The 25,022-nt window shown below is 41.1% G+C and overlaps 1 protein-coding gene across 1 annotated transcript; it reads right to left on the bottom strand.

The window, feature by feature from the left end:
- Positions 1 to 4,213: 4,213 nt before the first annotated feature.
- On the bottom strand, positions 4,214 to 24,202 carry LOC308321710 (myosin heavy chain, fast skeletal muscle-like). The gene is made up of 42 exons (XM_080772771.1): positions 24,121 to 24,202; positions 22,319 to 22,365; positions 21,688 to 21,906; positions 21,451 to 21,594; positions 21,126 to 21,282; positions 21,004 to 21,031; positions 20,800 to 20,911; positions 20,574 to 20,666; positions 20,426 to 20,489; positions 20,203 to 20,301; positions 18,434 to 18,537; positions 18,152 to 18,290; positions 17,763 to 17,881; positions 16,397 to 16,546; positions 16,133 to 16,303; positions 15,682 to 15,869; positions 15,386 to 15,501; positions 15,057 to 15,121; positions 14,702 to 14,789; positions 14,137 to 14,254; positions 13,928 to 14,051; positions 13,695 to 13,831; positions 13,149 to 13,404; positions 12,349 to 12,591; positions 11,912 to 12,088; positions 11,264 to 11,409; positions 11,086 to 11,176; positions 10,605 to 10,994; positions 9,767 to 9,893; positions 9,488 to 9,606; positions 9,201 to 9,397; positions 8,481 to 8,664; positions 8,184 to 8,349; positions 7,948 to 8,072; positions 7,526 to 7,834; positions 7,217 to 7,420; positions 7,007 to 7,132; positions 5,133 to 5,303; positions 4,948 to 5,052; positions 4,732 to 4,827; positions 4,447 to 4,575; positions 4,214 to 4,338 (listed from the first exon to the last, which is right to left on the bottom strand). The coding sequence occupies exons 3-42, from the start codon at positions 21,892 to 21,894 to the stop codon at positions 4,318 to 4,320; spliced, it is 5,805 nt and encodes a 1,934-aa protein (XP_080628897.1). The 5' UTR covers positions 21,895 to 21,906; positions 22,319 to 22,365; positions 24,121 to 24,202; the 3' UTR covers positions 4,214 to 4,317.
- Positions 24,203 to 25,022: the final 820 nt, after the last annotated feature.

Raw genomic sequence — 25,022 nt, 5'->3', positions numbered from 1 at the left:
GGTGTGTAAACTCGGTGACACAGCAGTCATTAGATGGTCACAGACAGTGGTGGAAGAAGTGCTGTATTCAAAATGTACTTGAGTAAAAGTACAAAAGTGGCGGCATAAGTAGCCTACAAAAAGGAAAAGTACTCATTGTGCAGAAGTTCAAAAGGTATAAACAAATATAACTTCCACATGACTCTGTGCAAAATCGAAACTCTTGTCCCTGTTCCTGTGATGCACCGGACTAGCCATGTCAGGCTTGAGGCGCATTAGATTCCCTTTGATCGTTTGTATAAACAAATCTTTTGAAAACAGCCGATGTACAAGCTCACAATGTGTTGCATATTGCATCGCGACACATTGTAGATCTGCTATTTTCAAATGGCCGAAAGTAGGGCTGAAGTGGTTAGTGTGTTTTATAATAGGTCTAATAATCAAAATCTACAAAGTAACTAAAGTTTTCAAATAATAGTAGTGGAGTAAAAAAATGTTCCTCTGAGATGTAGTGGGAGATGTAGTGGGGTAGAAGTACATAACTTTTGGATATCAGTTGGATAAAGTAGTAGATTATTAGTTACTATACGGTTACTTTGAGGAAACATCCTCAAAATTTGCCAATTTTGCCAAGCCACAGATCCACCCGATATGCACATGCACACATATGGTAAATGTTGCTGTCTTATTTTGCTAGGCCTACTCTTGAAACATTTTGAAACCACGCCTTTAAAGTATTTATGTGTGGAGTTTGCATGTTCTCCCTGTGTCCCCTAGGGTAGGTACCCTCACAAAGATCATGCAGTAATCCTGGTCTCTAAACTGACTCTGACTGGGAAACAACCCCCTGTCAGATGAAAAGAAGAGGCTTGGTCGCTCATGCATTGAGGTCAGTCCGTTGCTCTCCCTGGGTTGGCAGAGCGAGTGTAGCGCCCGCTGCCCAGGATTACATTAGGTAGCCTAATTGACAGTGGGTGAAAAAATGGGTTCATGGTATGAATTTAAAAACTAAAAGTCTAAAAAGCGTGTGTGTGTGTCATCATCATCAGGGCGTCCTGCTGTGCTAGTGAATGAGTACATTTTTAAATTCATTACCATCTGTCATCCAGACAATTACCTCTCTGCCCTCAGTATTAGCATACACTTCACTGCCCTCCCCCTGCCTCTTGTGTGTGTTTGTGTGTGTGTGTGTGTGAGATGGGGCCACATTTGAACATGGCGTCTGCTATTTGGCACGACGGGGCTCCCCTGCGTCAGACCAATGGGCGGTCCTGTCGAAAGGCATGTTGTCAAGGATGACGTGAAAATTCACGAGATTTAGAAGATTTTAGAGTTACAAGTGAAGTATGCAACTTGCCCGGTGCTGAGTCCACAGAAGTGCACATCACACCGCCCGGCGTGGCCACCTGCTTAGCTGCCGGCTCTCTCGGGGTGCCTCGATCATCATCATCATCATCATCATGCCCCACGCAGGAGCTAACTATTTCATAGACAACGCCCTGGTAACTTCGGTTCCAACAGCCAAGAACCTTGGTATTGTCCTGGACAGTCAGCCCTCTTTCAAGACATGCATCACACTCGATCCTGTACATTTATACTCTATGAGTCTATAATGATGCGTCCCGTGCCTTTTATAGGATTAACCATAAGCTCTTTATGAAAATGAAGCAAAGAGGAGTGCCCGGTTTTATTGTGAGGGTCGTGGCCTACTGGTACGCCCACCAGAACATGTGGGTGAAATGGTGTGGGAGTATATCAGCTCAATTTGGTGTAAGCAATGGCGTGAGGCAGGGGGGAATTCTTATTTAATTTATATGTGAAATCTGCTCAAATGAGAACCTGTAACACAGTGTGAAGTCAACTTGGAGAAAAGGAGAGCAAAGGGTTACTGACACTCAGCTGATTGTCACTCAATCACTCCCCAATTGCCTGACTAATCATCGTCAGTGCATTCACTGCACCTGAGAGTAGGACGTTGACCAAACACAGGAAGAGAGGAGGAAAGAGGAATCCTACACAAACCTCCATGAGAAACAGCAGTGCATCCAAACAGAAGCAACACACACTGAAACATCAGAGCAGAACGGTGCAGCCATATAAAAGCTGGAGAGACAGCCGGTGAGAGAGAACTGTTTATTTGTTTACAGATCAAGCCGGTTGCATGCCAGTTCATGGACACTTGTTGTTTGTTGTTGTTGTCTGTGATGACTTGAAGTTAAAGGAAATATGATGGCCAATTGGACATGAACAATGAACATGATTATTTTATTTAAAATACATTTGAATTGATTATTGATTGATAAAATGTTTCAATGATACTAATTAATTCAGTTTATTTAATTTACATTTCATGAAATTATTATGTATAAATGTATTTAAAATGAATTGATTTAAAACGAATTGATAAAGAGACGCTATTAATTAAAAATTATATTTACAGGTGTTTAAAACATGTAAAGTATATGTATTGATTGACTGCATTATACTGGAAAGAAGGAAACTGTGTGGTCATTGTATGAGTGAAACCCAAATCTCCTTATGGTCTGTACCATCTCTTTCAAGCAGGGAAACTGCAAAATATACTAAATATCTTGACACACAGGATACATGGTCGGAGAAACATTAGTAAACCATCTGATGTATGCAGATGACCGGTCCTCAGTCCCAGTAGTGCTGGTTTACAACAGCTCCTTGACATTTCCTCTAAATATTGTGTGCAACATGATATAAAATACAATGCCAGCAAAAGCGCTGTTCTAATATGTGACCGGGGACAGTAGTTTAATATATAAGGGGGCCATGGTCATTTTTCAGTTCTTTACATATTATGAAACTGCACACTGTAACCTTTCATATGATGTATTGCTCATTGAAATTGGGGGGGAAATTAAGAAAATGTGAACATTTGAAACTTGTTGAACTGGAAACCCCAAAGTACAGAATTTGCCCTTCTAATATTTCAGCAGTGATCTGTGACTTTAGGGGGCGCTGTTTTCTCTTCATTCCTCCATTAGTCAACCAGCAGTGTTGCCATGTCTGCTTATTATAATTAGTTGGCCTTGTTTCTAAAGAAAAATAATGTATAGGCCTACTGTACCAATTTTACAATAATTTATAACCTGTTACTAAAAATGTATTTGACAAAAATAAAGTGTAGTTGATTATTTGGGCTTGTTTTTAAAGTGTAGTTGATTATGGAGAGTTGGTAACCAAGTGGACCCTTATTAGATCAGGCCTATGTAAATGTTCCAGATTATGTAGAAGTAAAGAGGACAAACGCCTTAACTTTCATGTTTAAACTATCAGACAGTCTCGAGGTCTGGAATAAAAATGTAATTAAATATCTTGGCCATTTTATTAAGGATCAAATGACTGATCTACAAAAGTACAACTTTTGTCAACGATATCCCTCTGTTGCTTTCACTTGGTTCTTCCCAACAGGACCGGTTTTCATTGTTCCCCCTATGTGTCAATCATTGTGCTTGGCCTATCCAGACATTAGGCGTGTGCAGAATTTGGCCAATCAGTGACGCTCGCACGAAACGACCGGAACACACTCGTCTAGAGATTAGCAACTAGTCAGAGAACAACAACAAAAAAGTATCGTTATGGCGTCTCACAACAGCGCGTCCTAGCGCTGTTGTGCTCTATGGTTAGGACAAATGTCTGTAGTAAAAGCTAAAGTGTTGTGATCGCTGCCGTCGTTCGGGTAGCGTCTGTTACGAGCAGCGCTATTTTGAGTGAGCCGCGCTACACTGTCCCTATGCAAATATCACTTCCATCCAATCAGGATAGAGTGGCGGGGCCTTCCGCCAATCATGATCGAGCGGGGTCGGGCCTTGGTGTGTGTGCTGTTGGCCTGTTGCGTGTTCCCCCCACTGTAGTGAGTGCATGTGCACATCTTGTTACCGGGAGGGACCGGGGGTTTTCCAAATCACTGAATGCTCATTTAAAATAAGATCTGGTTGCAAAAGGGGTGAGAGTGGCCCTTTAATACAAGATAACTTAAGCAGGCCAGCTCTATTAGATCAATGGTAACCTTTCAGCACAACACACAGGAAACTGGGTTCAAATCCGTAGAAGAGGAAAGTTACCTAATAGTGCTGCTTTAAGTACATTTATTTAACCTTGCAATGGTTTTACAAAATAGTATATAGTGGACGTGTGAGTTAATTGAAACCAGAATACTCTGACAAACCTGACAATACAAAGTGAAGTAATGAATACAATGTACAATGAATACATGACATTTATTGAATATAATGGGTCATATTGTATGACCTTTTGAATACAATGGGTCATATTTTATTGTTTTTATGGTGAGTTGTATTGGAGAAGTTATTCAGCAGCCTCCTTTCCCTGTAAAATAGGAGCATGCTATTAGATATTCAACATGATTTATTTTGTTAAATCTTAGCCATCTTAGACAGCCAACATAATAAACCTTGATATTGCACATGTATTTACCTTAGAGTCACGACCTTTAGCTCTCAGCTTGTTGACCTGGGTTTCAGCGATGTCAGCTCGCTCCTCTGCCTCCTCTAGCTCATTCTGAACCTTTCTGCACTTAGACAGGTGAGTGTTGGCTGCTTCCTCCTACAATATGATAGAGATGGTTCAAAGCCTCGATATTTGAAAAAAGCACCTTACAAGACAATTTCAGAAAAAAGTGTGGTTGTGACTAATGTTAGTGTTATTATTTCACAACACTCTGCCCATGGCGAACACAACTAAAGATGTATATTGTCTTACCGCTTCCTCAGCCTGCCTCTTGTAGCCCTTCACCTTCATCTGCAGTTTGTCTACCAGATCCTGAAGCCTGGCAACATTCTTCTTGTCCTCTTCAGTCTGAAGTGAGAGTGAATTTATGACATTTATAGTTCTTTGTATTTGTATTTTGTAGTTCATGCAATCTATTAATTTAGTTAGTGGCATGATGGATATTTAAGTGAACATGATATACAGTACCTGGTATGTCAGCTCCTTTACTCTCCTCTCGTACTTGCGGACACCTTTAATAGCGTCTGCTCCACCTCTCTGTGCATTGTCGACCTCTCCCTCCAGTTCACGCACCTTCACAAAGGAATGCACTATGAAATTACTTATTCTTATTTCATTGACTATGAGCTGTGTTGAAGTAAACCACATCTTACCCTAGACTCCAGTTTCTGGAGCTGCTTCTTGCCTCCCTTCATAGCCAGGTTCTCAGCCTCATCCAGACGGTGCTGCAGGTCCTTGACTGTGACCTCCAGGTTCTTCTTCATCCTCTCCAGGTGAGAGCTGGTGTCCTGCTCCTTCTTCAGCTCCTCTGCCATCATAGCAGCCTGGAAAGAAGATAAAATGTACTTCATTGTCCCGCAAGGAAATAATCATGTCACTGCACACTTGGCTTAGGGTCGACGACAGAGTACAGCATCTTGCAATGGGTCTGGTCCACAAGATTAGATACACCACCAAGATACCAATGTACCTGTCTAAATACTTCCTTAATGTAAACGAAGTCCACACCCACAACACCAGAGGGAGTGCAACAAACCATGTACAACCCAGATTCGGCACAAACAAGGGACTAAATTCTTTTCGCTCCTATGCGACCAAAATGTGGAACGCCCTACCAACAGTCATTAAGACATGTGAATCCCTTGGCTCCTTCAAAACTGCTCTCAAAGGGCACCTACGGATGGCTGCAATTCGAAGCTGGCCTCTGTAAAAGCTGAATTTGTATCTGGATTGTACTATGTTTTTGTATGGACGTGGTGTTGGGTGCCTGCACATATGCACACATGGCATCAACGCATGGTGTTGTGTGCAGGCGCCCTACACTCTGTCTTTGTACTATGGATTGTACTATGTTTTTGTATGGACGTGGTGTTGGGTGCCTGCACATATGCACACATGGCATCAACGCATGGTGTTGTGTGCAGGCGCCCTACACTCTGTCTTTCGTTTTCTTTTCTTTTATCCCCCTGTTCCCCTCACTGTATATATACTTTTTTTCCCTTTTCGCTTCCTATATGATGAATTCCTGTTCTGTTCTTTAACTACATAGAAGTGTCTATTTGTTTGTCTCTAAATGTTTTGATGAATTGAACAATGTGGACCCTGTTGTAAACAAGTGTAAGGCTTAATTGGGTCGTCCACTCACAGTTAACAGTCTTTGTATTGAGTTTGTGCTTGAAATGTACTGTAATTCTGCAAACTGTTAATAAAGATTTCAATCAATCAAAAAAAACATGGTATGTACATAGATTACATTTATATAAATGTAATCTATATCTATATAAATGTTGACTGCGAGAAAATATCTTGTAATATAACAGGTAATAATAGGGTAATAAACGGATACTAATCGTGGTCATTAGACCAGAGGGAAACAAAAATCATAGGGGTGCAAAATCTGTGAAAAACATGGGAATATATTCAAAAAAAGTTAATTCTTTCAGCGCCATTGCTGTAGATGTACGTAGGTCAATTGAACCCTATTGCCACCGCCATTGCCGTTGATTAATGGCAATTGCGCTTTTATAGTGCATTCGATCGATCAAGCTTATAATGCTACTTACGTTAGCCGGTTAGCTAGCTATGTTGTTAGCACAGCACTGGATCGCCCATCTTAGATTGTCGCCGCCATAATAATCCATTCTATCTGTTTCTTTCAATCGCCTGTATCTCCTATTCCTTGTCCCAGATGGCATTTTGGTCAAAACAACGTTTCTTTGACGGCACAGTGAAACACGGGTGAAATTCACCCGAACACTAATGCGAAAGAAAAGTAAAAAAAAACAGGGATGTGGTCGGGGAAACAAACCTGCCCTCTATGATGTCACTGAGCATCATGAAGGTACATTACTGAAAGAACTTCTGAACAGAAATAAAATGTATGTCGCCACCTCTGTGTCGCCAAAACTTCCGACACAAAGGAATGTGGGTGTGGAATTCTCTCAATTGGTAATACTTAAGCATGACATAAGGATATCTAATTACGGTATCCTGGTATATTGGATAAGAGGCAGAGCTCCTAACTTACATCAGTGATGGCTTTCTTGGCCTTCTCCTCAGCATTCCTTGCTTCACTGACACTGTCATCCACTTCACCTTGGACCTGGATCAGGTCGGTTTCAAGTTTCTTCTTGGTGTTCGCAAGGCTTGTGTTCTAAAATAAAGATTCAGTTTAGCAATGCAAGTATGAATGAGTTGTATGTTAAAAATATCTTGTTAAGTTTTTCCATTGACTTACCTGAGAGTGCAACAGTCCAGCGCGCTCACTGGCATCCACCAGTTCTTGCTCAGCCACTTTGCGGCCTCTCTCTGTCTGTTCCACAGCCACTCTCAGCTCCTCGATCTCAGCAACCATTAGGCCGTTCCTACGCTCCACCATAGCAGCTTGCTCCTTGCTATCTTCTTGGCCTCTGCAAGCATCATCAAGGTGCAGTTGGGCATCCTAAAATAAATCACATTTGAGGTGGTCACGATAAGAGAAACATCAGAATGTGATTTGTTCAAAGCAGTTCCATTGTTTGAAGATCTGTCTAAATATGTTTTGCACCTTAAGCTGTCCCTGAACGTTCCTCAGCTGCTTCTGGGCCTCAGAAGCCTGGCGGTTGGCGTGACTCAGCTGAACCTCCATCTCGTTCAGGTCTCCCTCCATCTTCTTCTTGATTCTAAGGGCATCATTTCTGCTCCTGACCTCAGAGTCCAGAGTGCTCTGCATGGTGTCGGTCACCCTCTGGCTGTTCCTCTTGATCTGCTCCATCTCTTCATCCTTCTCTGCCAGCTTCCTGTCCACCTCACCCTTGATCTGGTTGAGCTCCAGCTGGACACGGAGAATCTTGGACTCCTCATGCTCCAGAGTACCCTGAAATGCAATACAGGATCAAAAGGTTGTAGGACTTTTTTAATATAACATCCATCATTATACTGCTACACTGTTTGAATGTAAAACGTATTGAAAGAAATACGTTTTAATACCTCCGCTTCCTCCAAGGCTGTCTGGATCTCTGACTTCTCTGTCTCTGTCTGCTTCTTGGACTTCTCCAGCTCATGGATGCTCTTTCCAGTCTCACCGATCTGTTCAGTCAGGTCTGAGATCTCCTCTGCAGTGGATTGAAAGTAATTAAATATTTTGTATTTGCATTTTAATAAAGTTGTAACCTGATCGGTTGTTGTTTATGTGTTTTTTTACTGTTGCAGGTACGAAAACATACGTTGCAGGTTCTTGTTTTCACGCTTCATGGTCTCCAGTTGGTCAAGAGACTCCTCGTAGGAGTTCTTCATCTTAAACAACTCAGTGCTGAGAGAACGAGCCTCTTTCTGAGCTCCCTCCAGTTCTGCCTGTCCCTCTTCAAATTTCTGCTTCCATTCTGCCAGGACCTGCATACAATTTGCAATGATTTGTCATTTACCTCCACTTTAAGGACCTGCACACCATTTGTAATGAAATGTGGCATTTAACCCACTTTAAGGACACAAGAAATATTTTGTAATAATGTATGTCAAAGCACCTTATCGAAGTTCCTCTGTTTCTTGTCAAGATTGGCAGCCAAACCATTGGCCCTCTCCACATCAATCATGAGGTCTTCCACTTCACCCTGGAGTCTCTGTTTGGTCTTCTCCAAAGAGGCGCACTTGGAATTCACAGCCTCGATTTGCTCCTCAGCTTCCTGAAGACGCTGGGCGAGCTTCTTCCTGTTGATCAATTTTCAATGGAATTCGATTATTGTGGCAATATTTTGTAGTGAGTGAAGCCAAGAGAAAAATGCGTGATGCATTTTGAGCTTGTACATCTGATAATTCCACTCTTTCTGAAATAGTTTTTCAAAAATGTTTTTCAACATTGAAATGATTATCACGAGTTTGACTATTTTGCCCATTTTTTAATTTTTATCTCAAGCGATTATGTCAGATAATTGCGATTGGGCGACAGGCCTAGTGGTACCAAGCCCCCAGAGCATCTGAGAAACGTTGAAGTCGCCCAACCCTTCTGGCCAAAGCTGCAACTGCAGGCAGGCGGTTTTGCTTGTGCATGTAGCTCGAGCAAAACAGCTCACAGAGTGCGCAGCTGCGGTTTAACACAGAGTGCTCGTTCACAAGTTAGCACTTGTAGAGCGTTCTTCCGGGTGCTTCAAACGCCAGTGAGCAACTTCTATTGAAATGAATAGTGGGAGCGGGTCTGTCCGCTCTCTAGTTTATATAACTCTATGGTAAAAACACTGCTGACTTACTTGGCCTCCTCCAGCTCCTCAGTGCGTTGGACAGCATCAGTCTCATACTTGCTCCTCCACTGACACACCTCAGCGTTGGCCTTGGACATTCCACGCTGCAGCTCCGCCTTCGCCTCCTGCTCCTCCTCAAACTGCTCCCTCAGAAGGTCACAGTCATGGCGAGCTGATTGCACAGCATGAGCAAGGGCATTCTTTGCCTGTCAGAAGAAAATGAAAAAAAAAACAATGTCAGCTGAATGAAATGACAAAGAATATGAAACTAAAATAGAAAATAATCTGTTCCTCACCTTAACCTCCTCTTCAACAAGTCTCTTCAACTCCTCAATCTGTTGGGTGAAGGCCTGCTTGCCTCTGGTGAGCTGAGAGACCAGAGCTTCTTTCTCCTCCAGTTGACGAGCAAACTCACCTAATTAGAAATTTTAATATTAATTTCAAACATTTCAAACTTCATCGGTGGCTGCCTGGCTGGGATAACTGTTGATCAAAAGCATTAATTATGGTCAATTTGCTCAAGCACCATAGACAAACCATGTAGTCAAATGATTTATGATTAAATTAACATTTACCGTTCTCTGTCAACAGTCTTGCTCTCTGAGCGCCGATATCATTGATCTGGCGAACGTTTTCATCACTCTTGGCCTTGATTTCACTAAGTTGGTCCTCAAGGGTGCGGCACATCTTCTCAAGATTTCCCTGGAAACGAACATTATACATGTTCAGTCATCTTTTTTTCAGATAGGTTCATTGCTTTGATTTAAAGCAAAGCCAATCGATATAGCCTATTTCAGCCCTCCGGTTTATAACTGTATGGTTTCCTTACCCATCACTGAGTTGCTTGGCCATCATTAGCTATGAGGAGAGAACAGCACTGCACTGTTTTTAAAGCCTTAAACACTTATTTGCCTAATTATCTTAACAAACAGGATGGATGCCGTAGGCGTTAAGACGAGTAAGTCCTCACTTTGTCCACGGTGCCAGAGCCGTTAAGACGTAAGATGTTTGATCTGAGTTAAAAAGCCTGTGCACGCGCACGTTCTTGATTACACCTTAGATTGACTTAGTTATGATAATAACACGGATCGCCATCTTACTGCGGCCCATATGGACCTCAGTAAGATGGCCGACTTTCACCTGGGTTCATGCCATGACCATCAGCTAGCTGAACTTCCAAATGTGGCTGGCACTGGTCAACGACCCCATCTCCTGGCCAAATAGTAGTATGGCACCTAAACTGTAATAACATTTAGAGTTTGCATACTTGTTCACAAGATTACTAAGACTGCCTTTCAATGCCCCACACATGTGGAACTATCAGTTTAATTTTTTTTGTAATTTATTTCACTTTAGTCACTTTAAACACGTTTGTATGTCTCAAGAATGATATACCATGGCATTCCATCATACCTTTGCCTTAGCAACAGCCTCCATGTTGCTGGACAGGTCATCGATCTCCATCTTGTATTCACTCTTCTCCTTCTCCAGTTTCTGCTTGACTCTCTGAAGGTTGTCGATCTGTTCACCCAGTTCCGCCACACTGTCGGCCTGTTTCTTACGGAGAGCAGAAGCAGTGGCCTCATGCTGCAGGGTGGACTCTTCAAGGTCACGACGCAGCTTCTGGAACTCAGCCTCGCGCTTCTTGTTCATCTCGATCTGAGAAGCGGTGGCGCCTCCAGCCTCCTCCAGCCTCTCACTGATCTCTTCAAGTTCCCTGGAGAGATCGGCTCTCTGCTTCTCCACTTTGGCACGAGCGGCACGCTCTGCCTCGATCTCCTCCTCCAGTTCTTCAATACGAGCCTTTCAAATGAATGTTTAGATTAACATCTGAAAATAACCATTCACACTTAGGCTAACTTATTATTAATGATTTTACAGAAAATAAAAATACCTGGAGTTCTTTGATCTTCTTCTGCAGCTGGGCCCCCAAAGATTGTTCATCCTCAATCTTACTCAGAAGCTGGCTTACTTCAAAGTCCTTCCTGTTGAATACAGTCAATAGTCATATTTTAGCATCATTCTGCAGGTGGTTTCTCTCCATGACATTTCATATTGTTGGTTCACATTACTTCTTTATCTTCTCGTCAGATTGCTGCTTGTCATTTTCCAGGTCCATGATGGATTCCTGGGCAAGTTTCAGATCACCCTCAAGCTTTCTCTTGGCTCTCTCCAGGTCCATGCGGAGCTTCTTCTCTTGCTCCAGAGAACCCTCCAACTGCACAACAATATATTGTTGTTGTTAATCAGTAAAAAAATAAACATATAATATTAAAGTTGGAGTGCCGTGATATTTGTATCTTTTCCAGTTTTTCACGTGTTTATGAGGTGACACTACTTCATTAGACCTCTTGGCGTTGTTGTTATGTGCAAGGTTCAAGGTTGCAATGATGTCTTCCTTTTGTATTTAGTGACAGTCAAACGTGCCAATGAAAAAACGGTGATATAGTGACATCACAAAATCATCCCCTCCCCTGGGTGTGGCTTCAGTTCAGGTGGATCACCACCCACCAGCTAAACCAGGCATACTTAATGAACTGGTGGGCGTGTCCACATAAAAACAACATTTTAACAAATACTGTACACTTTTTTTTTTTAAACCAAATGTCCACCTCATATAATAATAATAATAATACCTGATGATTATGTGTTAGGGTGGAAAAATATCACAGCACTCCATCTTTAAATTCAAAACATCTGATTCCCTTTGGTAAACTCACATCGTCAACTTGCTGCTCCAGCTTGGTCTTGGCCTTGGTCAGAGTGTTGACTTTGTCCTCCTCTGCCTGCAGGTCATCCAGGGTTTGCTGATGGGCCTCTTGGAGGGCTTTTTTCTCCTTGGTCAGCTTAGCGACGCTCTCATCCTGAGACGCCATCTCCTCAGTCAGGTTCTTCACCTGATGGAAGCAAAACATAATGTGTTATCATAGAATGGTTCAAATTAAATCAGTACTTTTCAAAGTGGATTCCAGGGACTCTCACGGTTCCTTTAGGGGAGGGGGGTTCTGAATGAACCCTTACAAGGGTAGGGGGATTCTGAATGAACCCTTACAAGGGGAGGGGGATTCTGAATTAACCCTTACAAGGGGAGGGGGGTTCTGAATTGACCCTTACAAGTCTGTAACTAGAGTGTAAGGACGTTGAGTATAATCTATACCTTGTTTTCAGTGGCGTGTTTCTCCTTCTCCACTTTGGCCAAGGTGAGCTCCAGGTCATCAATGTCCTTCTTGAGCTCAGAGCATTCATCCTCCAGCTTCCTCTTCTTGGCAGTCAGTTCAGCATTGATCTCCTCCTCGTCCTCCAGTCTCTCGGTCGTCTCTTTGAGCTTCGCCTCCAACTGGATCTTACTTTTAATAAGACCTTCACATCTCTCCTCAGCATCATTCAGAGCCTCGTCTCCCTGGTTGTCAATGAAAATGAATTGGTCAGCATTTGTTCTGGGTGAGGTGAGGACAAGGAAGAAGCTGGATGGGGTGCAGTACTAAGTTCCGAACTTCCGACACGTGTTTTGATCCGACGGACATTAGACCTACCTCTATCCCTAACATAACCACAACCGCAATCACGGGAGCAGCAAATGTTCGAGCGGTAGTCCGACCGCTGTTCCCGCATGTCGGACTTATGCTCAAACTAATCAAACTCCTCCAAAAGGATATAATATAGTAGTGTATCAACCTCATCCAAAAGGATATACTATAGTAGTGGGTGGGTGAATAGCGGTTGCAGCAGAGTGACTTTGAGAGCTCTTTCAGCGTACAATGTAAGTCAACGAGGAGAATATTTTGAATTATCAATTTCTAATCAATGGAGCAATTATTTTAGATTTCTTGTCCACCTTTGGAGTTACATCATGGCAACGTAACTATACAACTCGAACCTCAAAAAAGTGGTCTTGCCCTTTAGGATGATAAACAATATGAAATATTAGCAACATTTCCTGTACAAGTAGCTACTTACTGATGCCGATGCTGCTGCAAGGTTATTCTTCTCCTGCACCACAGCTATCAATTTCTCTTCCAGTGTCTTCTTCAAGGCCTGGGCAGTGGCCAGGTCAGTCTTCATCTTTTCATAGTTCTCCTTCATGTTCTGCAGCTCCTTCTCAGTCTCAGCACTCTGCAAGAGAGGCTTGATCTTGTAGTAGACCATCATCCATGGCCAGTGTTTCACATTGACGAATGAGCGCATGTTGAACTGGATGGTGTAAATGGCCTCTCTGTGGACAACAGTGGATCATGATTGAAATGCAGATTGAGGGTTTCCATGTTATTATATAATTGTTTCATTATAGTTGTACTATTGTTGTTGTTATTATTGCTGTTGGTATTATTGTTAACCACCGCAATGTAAATCCTATAGCCTGATTCTGCTAGAGGTTTCTTCTGCTGTTTATTAAGGAGATTTTTCCTTGCCACCATCATCAAAAGCTTGCTCTGCAATTTTTGCTATTTTATTATAGTGATTTGACACTTTATTTCTTTTATTGAATAGATGTTTTCAAAGTACCTCCTAGCCGTCATCTTGACATACTCCTTCCTCATGATGTAACCCCTTGCGATTGCCTGAGTCATGCCGACCAGAGCAGCCAGCTTTTCATCTCGCATCTCTTCAAGGACACCCAGCAGACCAGCTTTGAAGAACACCTGAATACAATGTCACAAACAATGTAACTAAACAACCATAAAATCTATTTTTAGTCCTCTGTCCATAATGTTAAACCAGATTGGGAGTGTGTTTACCTTGGTGTGTCCGAACCTGTACTCATCAACAGGTACGTCAATGGACCCAAGCAGCTTCTCAGATGCCTTCTTGTTGTCCATGAACGCGCCTTCGGGACATGCGCTGGCGTTCAGTACTTTGTATCTGTTTTGCAGAAGTTCATGGTCATTTTGCATGCCTCCCGTTAATACGTTTGGAACTAAAAGCTGCTGGAAAAAGGAATCGATACCTCTGCTTGAAGTCAGCATAGGGGATTCTGCTTGGGAAGCCCTTTCTACAAATTCTGATGCCCTCCAGCACACCATTACACCTCAGCTGGTGGATGACCAGGAAGTTCTCCATCAGTCCTGTAAATATGTTAATTGCTTCATTATTATTACAACAAAATAGTTACACACTGGCCAAAGTTGCATTTAATGAGTCAAAACGAGTCAACCAAAATAGAAACATACAAAAGAATGTCATCTGCATAGGGAGATCTTATATTTTAAGTGTATTCTGTGTTGTACCCATACGTATATGTCAGCATTTGCTATAATTGTCTGGGCAAAGGGCCCTAGAGCTAAAGCAAATTGTGAGGACAGTGTCTGGTTAGTCAGTCTCCTAGCTGCAGTGGGGTTGCTGTACAATAGCCTAATCCATGTAATGAACCTATCTCCAATGTCAAATCTTTCCATCACTGAGAACAAGTACGAATATTCCACCTGGTCGAAAGCCTTTTCCGCATACAAGGTCTTCCTTAGGGCCTCTAGGAGAGAATTGATAAAGGCGTCAAATGTTTCTTTTCTGTTTACCTGGACACTTGGACTCGTTGGGAATCAGGCAACGCACAAAGTGAGGATGTGTGCTCCTCAAGTTGGTCATCAGCAACCCCAAGTTTGCCTAATAAGACATAAAGGTTTATAATTAGTCAAAAGTGATAGAAAGTTGTAGTTTTTCTTCCACTATAATTATTTGAACTCTTTAGATACTATACTTACTTTGCAGATTTAGATTGTTTTTAAAAACATACTTTAACGACATAAACCCTATTTTAAACTTTAATTCCAACATTTAAAGACTATTTTTTTACATGGATATAATGTTGATAATAATAACGCTTCATTCTTACAGGGATATATGTTGATAATAATGAAAAGATATTATTACCCTGAAAGCACTAGACACAGTCTGCATGGAACCACCCTTCTTCTTGCCTCCCTTCTTGGTATTATCTGTTTATATTAGAATCATGGGTTATCATTAGTTATATATAATGAAAATGCTTCCCTTCTTGTCAGTTTCTGAATGTTTATAGTATTTATATACTGTAACAATACCTTCAGGCTTAGGTGGGGGATAGAACACATTATATTATATTATTGTCGTATATTCATTTGCTGTTGTCCCGCCCCCGTTGTGTTCCTATTGGCTGGGGTACAGCCATAACTCCAGTTCCCAATATGCTAAATGCTCCAAACCAATTGTAATAAACATACCTTCAGGCTCAGGTGGGGGATATAACACACAGAGCAGCTTCACTGTAGACTTCTGGTACAGCTGCACCACGGAGTCGTTGAGAGGATCCTTGTTCTTCTCTAGCCATCCTGTGATGCTGTTGATTGATTGATGGATTGATTACTTTATTAACAGTTTTTTTAACAAAAGCCTATCGCTTGTTTCCATTGGGGTCCTCCATACTCAATTAATCGAAAACTGTAGTCCACAGTTCCGGTTATATTATATATAATGTATAATTACAGTGCATATATGCATACTATAGGGTTCTGTTCACCTGTAGTCCACAGTTCCAGCATAGTGGACCAGGGAGAAGTGAGCCTCACCCTTGCCTTTACCAGGCTTGGGTTTCTCAAAGGCCTTGTTCTTCCCCAGATGCAGGTCAATCAACTTCTCTGCAAAACTTTTGTCTGTAGCTTTTGGGAACATGCACTGCTCTTCAAGGCTGGAGAAGATGCCCAAGGGCTTTGGGAAGGAGATAAAAGAGACAAATCAACAAAAGCTTAGTGCCAATGACAAAAAATGTGCATTGTCCATTAAAGCACAAAATAATTGTATACCTTCAATGAACGCAATGCTGACACCTAAGTCCATAGCAATACATAATAATATAATACACTATACTATTAATAATTCTATACCTTCTCAATCAGCTCAATGCAACAGTGTATGTATTTCATTCTCAATCAGGTCAATTGCAGGCAGCCAAGTCCATATACAGTACCTACCTTCTCAATGAGCTCAATGCAGATAGCCAAGTCCATGCCGAAGTCAACGAGATCCCAGGGAATTCCCTCTTTCATGTATTCTTCTTGTTCCAGAACAAACATGGTGTGGTTGAAAAACTGTTGCAGTTTCTCATTGGTGAAGTTGATGCACAGCTGCTCCAGGGTGTTGAACTGTGAGAGGAAATATCATTAGCCCAATCTCTTGTAAATGTGTAACTGTGACAAAAATATTTAGTCTCCAACTTAAAACAAGTCCATGCTTACATCAAAGATTTCAAAACCAGCGATGTCCAGCACACCAATGTAGTAGTTTCTCTGCTGCTTGGTGTCCAGCATCTCGTTGATCCTAATGACCATCCACAAGAACAGCTTCTCATAGATGGACTTGGCCAAGGCACTGCATGAGTTCATTGTCTGAAGGAAATAGGAACATTATAGTGAATTACACAATTTAAGCAATTTTAGCCTTTGCATAAGCCTGCAAGGTTTTCAATACACAGGGTTGGATACACAATAGAGGGTATGCACATGCATAAAGTGAATGGCAAATCGAGTGGCAAAGTGAGTGACAGTCAGTTAGATGCAATCAAATACAACTTCTCTATTTGGATGTATGGGCTGTCAAGGCCAGAAAGTAGTTTTTTTGCCACTCAGTAGACATTCCTTCATAACTTCCGGGTTTGCATACACTCTATACACAAGGTGTAGTCATATATATATATATATATATATATATATATATATATATATATATATATATATATATATATATTTTTTTTTTTTACATGTTTTTTTTAGAAATATTTGTTTTTTGCTTGTTTGCCTTTATTGATAGATACAAGTGAAGATGGACAGGAAAGAGGGAGAGAGAGACCGGGAAAAACATGGACCAAACGTCGTCATGAACGGGACTCAGACACACAACGCACTACGGGCAGAGCCTAGATATGTGGCATGCGCCTGTCCTGGCCCACTAGGCCAGCAGGCGCCAAACATGTCAGTAGAGGTACTTGGAACTGCACATGTTTCTGCAGTGTGCTTTTGTTTTTGTAGCAAAAATGCAGGGCATTTGGCCTTGGTCAAAGTTTTAAGCAAATCAGTGCAGTTAATTGTAAAAATGCCAATCGGCCTGTTATAGTGCCGCCATGAGGCTGATTTGAAATGTTTCAAGTGGCATTACTTCCTCGGGTGTATGGGAATATGCGTGCAAAATTTCACAGAAATTGCACACTGCGTTCATGCATTTTGTTCAGTTTAATGGATATAGAGATACTGTGTACCGGTTTGCATGATGTTTGGACAAAATCTGTAGGACTAGGAATGATATCAAAACATGTGTTTTGCCAAAATCGACCTCCTAGTGGCGCGCCGATTACGCCAATCTGAAAGATTTGGGGCAGAGGTTCTGCTCTGGGATCCACCGATCCAGGGAGTGTGCATGCATAGTTTCGCGGCCAAACAGTGCCTGAGATTGCACAGACATGGTGCAAAACATAATCTCTGCCTCGCCTTCAGCCTGGCTGAGACAATAATGTTGGAGGATCATTTTAATACTGATTTAAAACAGTCTGGACACAACTTATAAGGTGTGTATGAAATCAGAACATGGAAATAATGTAACTTTACTCACCTGTGGCACAGTTTGTCCTTTAGTGACATATTCATTTCCCACTTTAACTCTGGGGTAGCAGTATGCCTTAAGCATATCCGCTGAGTTCAGACCCAACAGGTAGCAGATCTTGTCAGACACTGAAATGATCATACAATTTGCAATTTACGATTCAGGCATTTAGCAGACGCTTAATCCAGAGTGCGATTTAAGCAAGTTAAACACAATTGGTAATAAATTGAATGCATACAGCTAGTAATCTAGGACCATTTAGGTAAACCAAATAAGCTTCAGTATAAACAGTATACTATAAATTAATAATGACAATATATTGAAAATATATTTAGCTTAGTTCTTTTGAAATAATTAAATACAAGACTATCACATTTTTTGTTGAAGATGCAACTTACCCTCCGTGCCGTCTGGCTCCGCCTGTTCCTCACGCTGCTTCTGTTTGAAGTTCAACACCCCATGATGCATCACTGCACCGGTGAACTTGTAGATGGATGCTTTCTCATCAGCGTTGAAGCCCAGGATGCCAATAGCCTCCTGAAGATTGAGATTAAGCATTATATTAGCAATCCAGTTTAAATAGGATTATTTTGGGAGATCATGGCCTGAAAACCACTGCTGTAGAGCAACTGACTGCAATGCACAGTGAGTATTAGAAATGTAAAATAATGTCCATTTACATCTGTAGCCTCCAACTCGACTTTGTCATCAATGCTGGCCACAGTGATCTGACCCATGCTGATCAACGGGAAGTCGTATGGGTTGTTGGTGATGAGACAACTTTCTGAGAAGGGATAAAAAAAAGTGTGAACATGTGTTTCTATTCATTAGTGTGGTTCAACCAGACTTGTAATATATATATATAATATAAACTTTATTACAGGCTCGTGGCCCACAAGGTAAAAATACAGTACATTTACCCAGCCACACAGGTTACTACTCTAGGCGAGGCACTCATGCCAGTGTCCTATGATGGTAGAAGTGTACCTTACAGAACTACGGCCTGGGTCTGTCATCTGTCCAATGAGTCTATTCAGTGAGCAATCCAGCCTGCTCATGAATTTGAATGTCAAGTTCCTCAACAGAGCCATGAATGTAGTCCCATGAACAGAAAAGCCTACTGGCTCTAGTGCTCCTGGGTTTTTTTAACAGGATACGAAGACAGTCATTATAGGCTACTTGCAGTTTGCGTAAGCTCTCCTTCTTGTACTTCACCCACAGTGGAGCTGTGTAGAGAGGGGTGCAATAAGCTCTAAAGAGGTTTACCTTAACATCCGTAGTACAATGGTGAAATTTACGGACCAGCATGTTGGTAAATGTACTCCTCTGTCTAAACATGTCCTCGTCATCCTCTAAGGTATCTGTTATGATATGCCCAAGATATTTTGTAATTTTGGACACACCCGTAATTTGACCAGACAGATGAAAGGCAGGAAACATAAGTTCCAGATCTTCTTTAGAACATACAGTATGAGTGTCATGCTCTTCTTGGCATTATACTGAATATCAAAGTCAATACCGTAAATTGTATAAATATAATAGTAACACTTTATTTTTTTACTTCTTTCTAGAGTAACCCTAAACTTTGGTTCACTACTTATCCCACAGTTTTGATGGCACACACTTGACCGGCTTCATCGGGAATCGTATTTTGCTAAGAGAAATGTTTAATGTTTAATTGATTGAATTAATGTATTTGTGCATTACATTTCCACATTGACATGAATCGGAAAATGCGAAAAGTCACGTTGATGTATTTTTTCCTAGGAGACAGTAAAGGCTATAGTTACAAAACTAGGAGGGCAGGTTCCTAATAATTATTACAATTAATTAACTTATAATTATATCGGTCGGCTATATGGTGGCGCTATAACAGCCCACTTTATGTTTTGGCTTATAACTCTTGAACCGTAGGTCGTAAAATAAAAATTTCCCTGGATTCCTTGGGTCATGACCTATGGTCATGACGCATCTCCACGTCAGGATAGATTTTCCGCCATTTCGAATTTTCTCCAAAACACACTTTTTTAGTCCTACAGATTATGTCCAAATATCATAAAACATTTGTACACATGATCTGAGGACCTATCCGATTAAAACAGCACAGACAGAATTTTGATAGTGTGTATCGTGCAGCCGTAATCGTCGTCCAAAGTGGGAGGGGCCTATTTTACAAAAAAACAAACCCAAATTTGAATCACATGTCACTGGTGGTTTAATCAACCCAGAGCAAAAAGCAATTCAATTTTAATCCACAGGGGGTGCCGCAAATGCAATTTTTTTAAACTTCCGCATGATCACAGGGGTGACGTGACATTGTAATTGGCTAGAATAATTAGTGGGAGGGGCCTATGTAACCGATTGCGGCAACCACACTTTGACATTTTTCAAAATTGCGACTTTTCTAGTTAATTTATGTTCTCACTGCATCATCAGTATAATTCCTTACCAATAATCCCAGGTATGTGGTCGGTCATCATCTGGAAGAAGATATGGTAACCTCTCTCTAGAGGAAGCTGGTAGGTCACTCTAGACTTCTCCAGCAGATCTATATGGGTTGTACAACATAATTATTAATAATAATAATAATAATAATAATCTATATGGTTTGTACATATATGTACATGTAATCCTCAAATATATAATTTCTTATCTCTGAACTTTATACTTACATGTCTCAATATCAGCACTGGCCAATTTACCCGCATTGTTGAAATGGATTCTGATGAATTTACCCTGTTTGATATAGCACAATTAGTTGCATCCGTCGTGTGGAATTATTGCAGGTTTACTCATAAAATGTCATTATTTTACACTTACAAAGCGAGAGGAGTTGTCATTCCTCACAGTCTTGGCATTACCATAGGACTCCAGCAAGGGATTGGCTGCAATAATCTGATCCTCCAGTGACCCCTAGAATGTTTTAGACATTGCCCAATTTAAAATTTGGTCTGAATTCTTTTAAATTGAATTGCTATATTTCATATAAATGCTTTATGTTCCAAAACATTTTTGTTAAAGTTAAAAACGTATACATATACAGTACCTGAATTTTACCACTATTCGCGGCCGATTTCTCTCCCATAGCAGTTGCTGCTGTTGCAAAGTACTGGATGACACGCTTGGTGTTCACAGTCTTCCCAGCACCGGATTCTCCACTGGTTATAAATGCATACATTCAGATAAATGCACTTAGTGAATTTGTGTACAATGTTCTTTTTTTAATGCCTAGTATATGATGGAAACTTACGTGATCAGGACAGACTGGTTCTCTTTATCTATAAAATGTAAAGCAATTTTTTTTGTCATGGATACACAGCACAAAACCATTGTAGTTATGTATTTGTTTACATTGTCCTGACTAGTACGTACCCATCAGCATGAACTGAAAGGCGTTGTCAGAGACAGAGAAGATGTGGGGTGGAGCCTCAATACGCTTCTTGCCTCTGTAGGCATTTACAACCTCCTGGTCGTACACTGGGAGCCACTTGTAGGGGTTCACAGTTGCACAGAACAAGCCAGAGTAGGTCTGAAGGGGAGAAGAGAGAGAACATTAACATTGAACATAACTTCAGAACCATGAGTTTGTTTGCATTTTTTTTCCTACAGTTTTTCATTTGATGATGTAATTTGTGCTCTGTGTTTGTGTTTTTCTTTCTTTGACAGGTGAAATAGTGTACTGCTCTCAAAAGCTTACATAGATCATCCATGCTGCATAACGCTCTTTGAGGTTATACAGGACAGAGGCTTCACTGAGGTAGGTCATCATGGCCATGTCCTCAATCTTGTCATACTTGGGAGGGTTCATAGGGGTCACGTCCGCCTCAGGGACAGTTCTTTTCTAAAAAATAAAATAATAAAATAAAAGCACAACATCAGAATGTAATGTGATTACAGTTGTACTGTGCCACTATTTGATTTTATATACACCTACTTCTTTCTTGTCCAGCGTTTCCACGGTGACTTGTGTACCCTCCTTGCTTAAAATCTTACACTTGAGGTACAGCTCGGCCTTATCAGCCACATATGCTGCAGCTTTGGCATCAAAGGGCGCAGTTTGAGCTTCCATTCTCTCCCTCTCTGGCTTACGGAGATAAATGGCGGCAGCGCCGTACTGCTTCATCTCTTCGTCCGTACTCATGGTGGCGGCTTTCTGTAGACATTGAGGAGAGGAGAAGCAAGCACTCAGTCGGGTAGTTCACAATATAAGAATATCGGGTAGTCCATAGAAAGGAATTCCAGCATTAACTTTTTATCCATTTAGGATTTTTTTGTTTATTAAAGGTTTACCCCCAGCAGCAGCAACAAATGGACGTTTCAGCACATTGGCCCTTCTCTGCTTATTTTATATTTATTTTACGCTGAGGAAGGCCTAAGGGCCTACATTTGTTGCTGCTACTGGGTGTGAACCTTTAATATAAAAATAATAAATGGAATAAAAGTGTGTGCTGGTATGCCTTTCTACAGACAGACAATAGATGGTGTTGACGCCTTTGCTGACTTGACATCTGAGCAGATCATTGTAGGACTATGCTAGGTTTAATAGAAAAATTATGAACACTCACTTTTCCCCTCTACCAGTAGCAGTGAAACCTTGGGTGCAGTACAAGTCCTAAGTGGGGGGAAAAAAAACGTCATTTTGAGGACATTAAAATGAGTTGAATGATTTAGTATTATATGAATCCTATATTGTTCATTCTTGCCGCACAGCACTTCATGAGAGACACTCATTAGTTCCACATCTGAAAAGAGTGATCCATTCCATCCAATATCACCGCATGCAATGAAATGAAATGATGCTTGCCCATTCACTTCTTTTCATTTGTTTGTTTGTTTGTTTTTTGCTCGTTTCTTTGTTTTGCACTCCGTCCGTGTGTGCACTTGTGTCTGTCCGTCCGTCCGTCTGTGTACAGCTAATCTCCAGCACTGTTAACCTCCAAATTTTGCACACACACTCCCTGGATGCCATGATGAACCTCTGCCCCAAATTGTCCAGAAAGGGCTGTTCACATTGGCCTGTTATAGCGCCACCAACATGTGGATTTTTGCAAAACACATTTTTGGAACAAAATGCAAGGAGTAAGAAGAAATGTCACCCTTTTTACATTGGCCTATTATAGCGCCATCAGGAGGCTACAACCTGACCTGCCCTGTGGAGACCTGTGCCCCGAGGGGCACTTTTTCTAGTTTCTTCTTTTTTCGTACTGAAGCCATGCTAAAATAAAATAAGTTTCCCCTTTCTAATACACTTTCATTCCATTGTATGAATTAAGGTTACATTCAGGTGGTTACACTAGCCAAACTGTACTCAAGTAAAATAATAATAATAAAAAAATAAAAATGACATGCAATGTAAATTATTATTTAACTAATCATAACATAATTTAAACGTCTAAATAGAAATTAATGAACAAAAGCAAATTCCAATCTGGCCTAAACCATAATTATAAATAAAATACTATACAGTCAATCATTTAAATCCTTGGATGGTAATTGGATGATTTGAGGCATTTTGTTCCAAAAAAATGTGTTTTGCAAAACTCCACCAGTTGGTGGCGCTATAAGTTACAGGCCAATGTGAAAAGAGTAGGATATATTCCTCAGCCTAGTAGGAAAGTCCATGAAAGATTTCACATAAATTGCATGCTGTGTTGATTTGAGGCATTTTGTTCCAAAAATGTGTTTTGCAAAACTCCACCTGTTGGTGGTGCTATAAGTTACAGGCCAATGTGAAAAGCATGGGTTATATTCCTCAGCCTAGTAGGAAAGTCCATGAAAGATTTCACATAAAGTGCATGCGTTCATGATTTAAGGCTTTTTGTATAAAACGGCCAATCCTGTAAACTTTGAAAGCCAATGTTAGCCAATTAGGATGGAATATGAAATATCGGACAGATGCGGCTTGAACACATGACTATAGAGATAGTGTGTAACGATTTGCGGGATTTTTGGACAGAATCTGGAGGAGTAATATAAAAACATGTGTTTCAAACGGGCCGTTCTGGAAAGTTTGGGGCAGAGGATTGGCATCCAGGGGGTGTGTGTGCAAAATGTGGCATCGTGTTAACGGTGCCGGAGATTAGCTGTACACAGAAGGACGCACGGACACACACACGGACGGACGGAGTGCAAAACATACTCTCTCCCTATGCCTTCGTCCTGGTGGAGACAATTATGCTGTCCACTATGCTGTCCACTAAGTGGATCATGTTTGCAGCTATGTGGTATGTATGCAGTCACACAAATGAAATGCCTGGTTTATATGACTAGGATTAGCTAACATCTCTAAAACATTTATATGACTATGCATAGCTTACATATCTAACACATTAGTAGGACTATGAAAGACAGATGAAGTCTCACTCACCAGATGAAACGTAGAAGACCTCTGCAGTGCATCAACCGGTTCAGCAGGCTTATATGAGTTGTTAATTGCATGCTATGCAGAAAGTAAAAGTAGGAATGGCCTTTAATGGTTCTTCCTTCTTGTTGACATTGCAATAGCATCCTTATAGTCCAACCATTCCCATGACACTGGATAGTGCATCTTGGAGGTGCATCAAGTTTATGAGTCAACTTTATGGCCATGCCAGTGGCTATGATATAAATATAGCATGATAGGCAGGGTGTGGGGTGCCTGTTTTGGTATAGTCATGACAGCATGACTTGTCAGATACATTATTTTAATATTCAATGAGGAAAGTGTTGAAAATTGCAAATACTCCACTTAAGTAAAAGTACCTCTAGCTGTACACAGCTAATTGTCCATTAATTGAGTAAATGTAATTAGTTACTTTACACCACTGGTATTTCCATTGTATGCTTCACACTTCCACTACATTTAATTTCAGGAGGACTCTTAAGCTTTTGTTACGTTTTGGGGGGTTTGATGTAATTTTATTTATTTTTTGTCACAGTTCAGATTTAGGTTAGATGTCCTGATGTCAGATGTCTTAATGGCACTGGCTTCAATGTAGGAGCAGCACTGGCACACAACCTCCAGCCCATTAACGTGTCTCACCTAACTCATTTCTATTCCGTGTGCTCATCACATTTCAGCATTACATTTCACCATAAATACATTCGTTAACAGACACCTTCCATGTTTAATTGCAAACACAGCTTCTCTCACACAGCTGATACAGTCCAAGTTTGTTGTCACTCACAGCTTGCCTAAATAAAATCAAGCAGGTACAAAGTATCCTAAACCCAAATATAGTGTGTTTAATGAATAGACCAGTGGTTCTCAAACTGTGGGTTGGGAGCCCA

This window comes from Protomyctophum bolini (genome assembly GCF_963924005.1).
Source record: "Protomyctophum bolini genome assembly, chromosome: 9".
Lineage (NCBI taxonomy): Eukaryota > Metazoa > Chordata > Actinopteri > Myctophiformes > Myctophidae > Protomyctophum > Protomyctophum bolini.
Note: the sequence above shows the minus strand (reverse complement) of the source record. Positions and strands in the feature narration are given on the sequence as shown.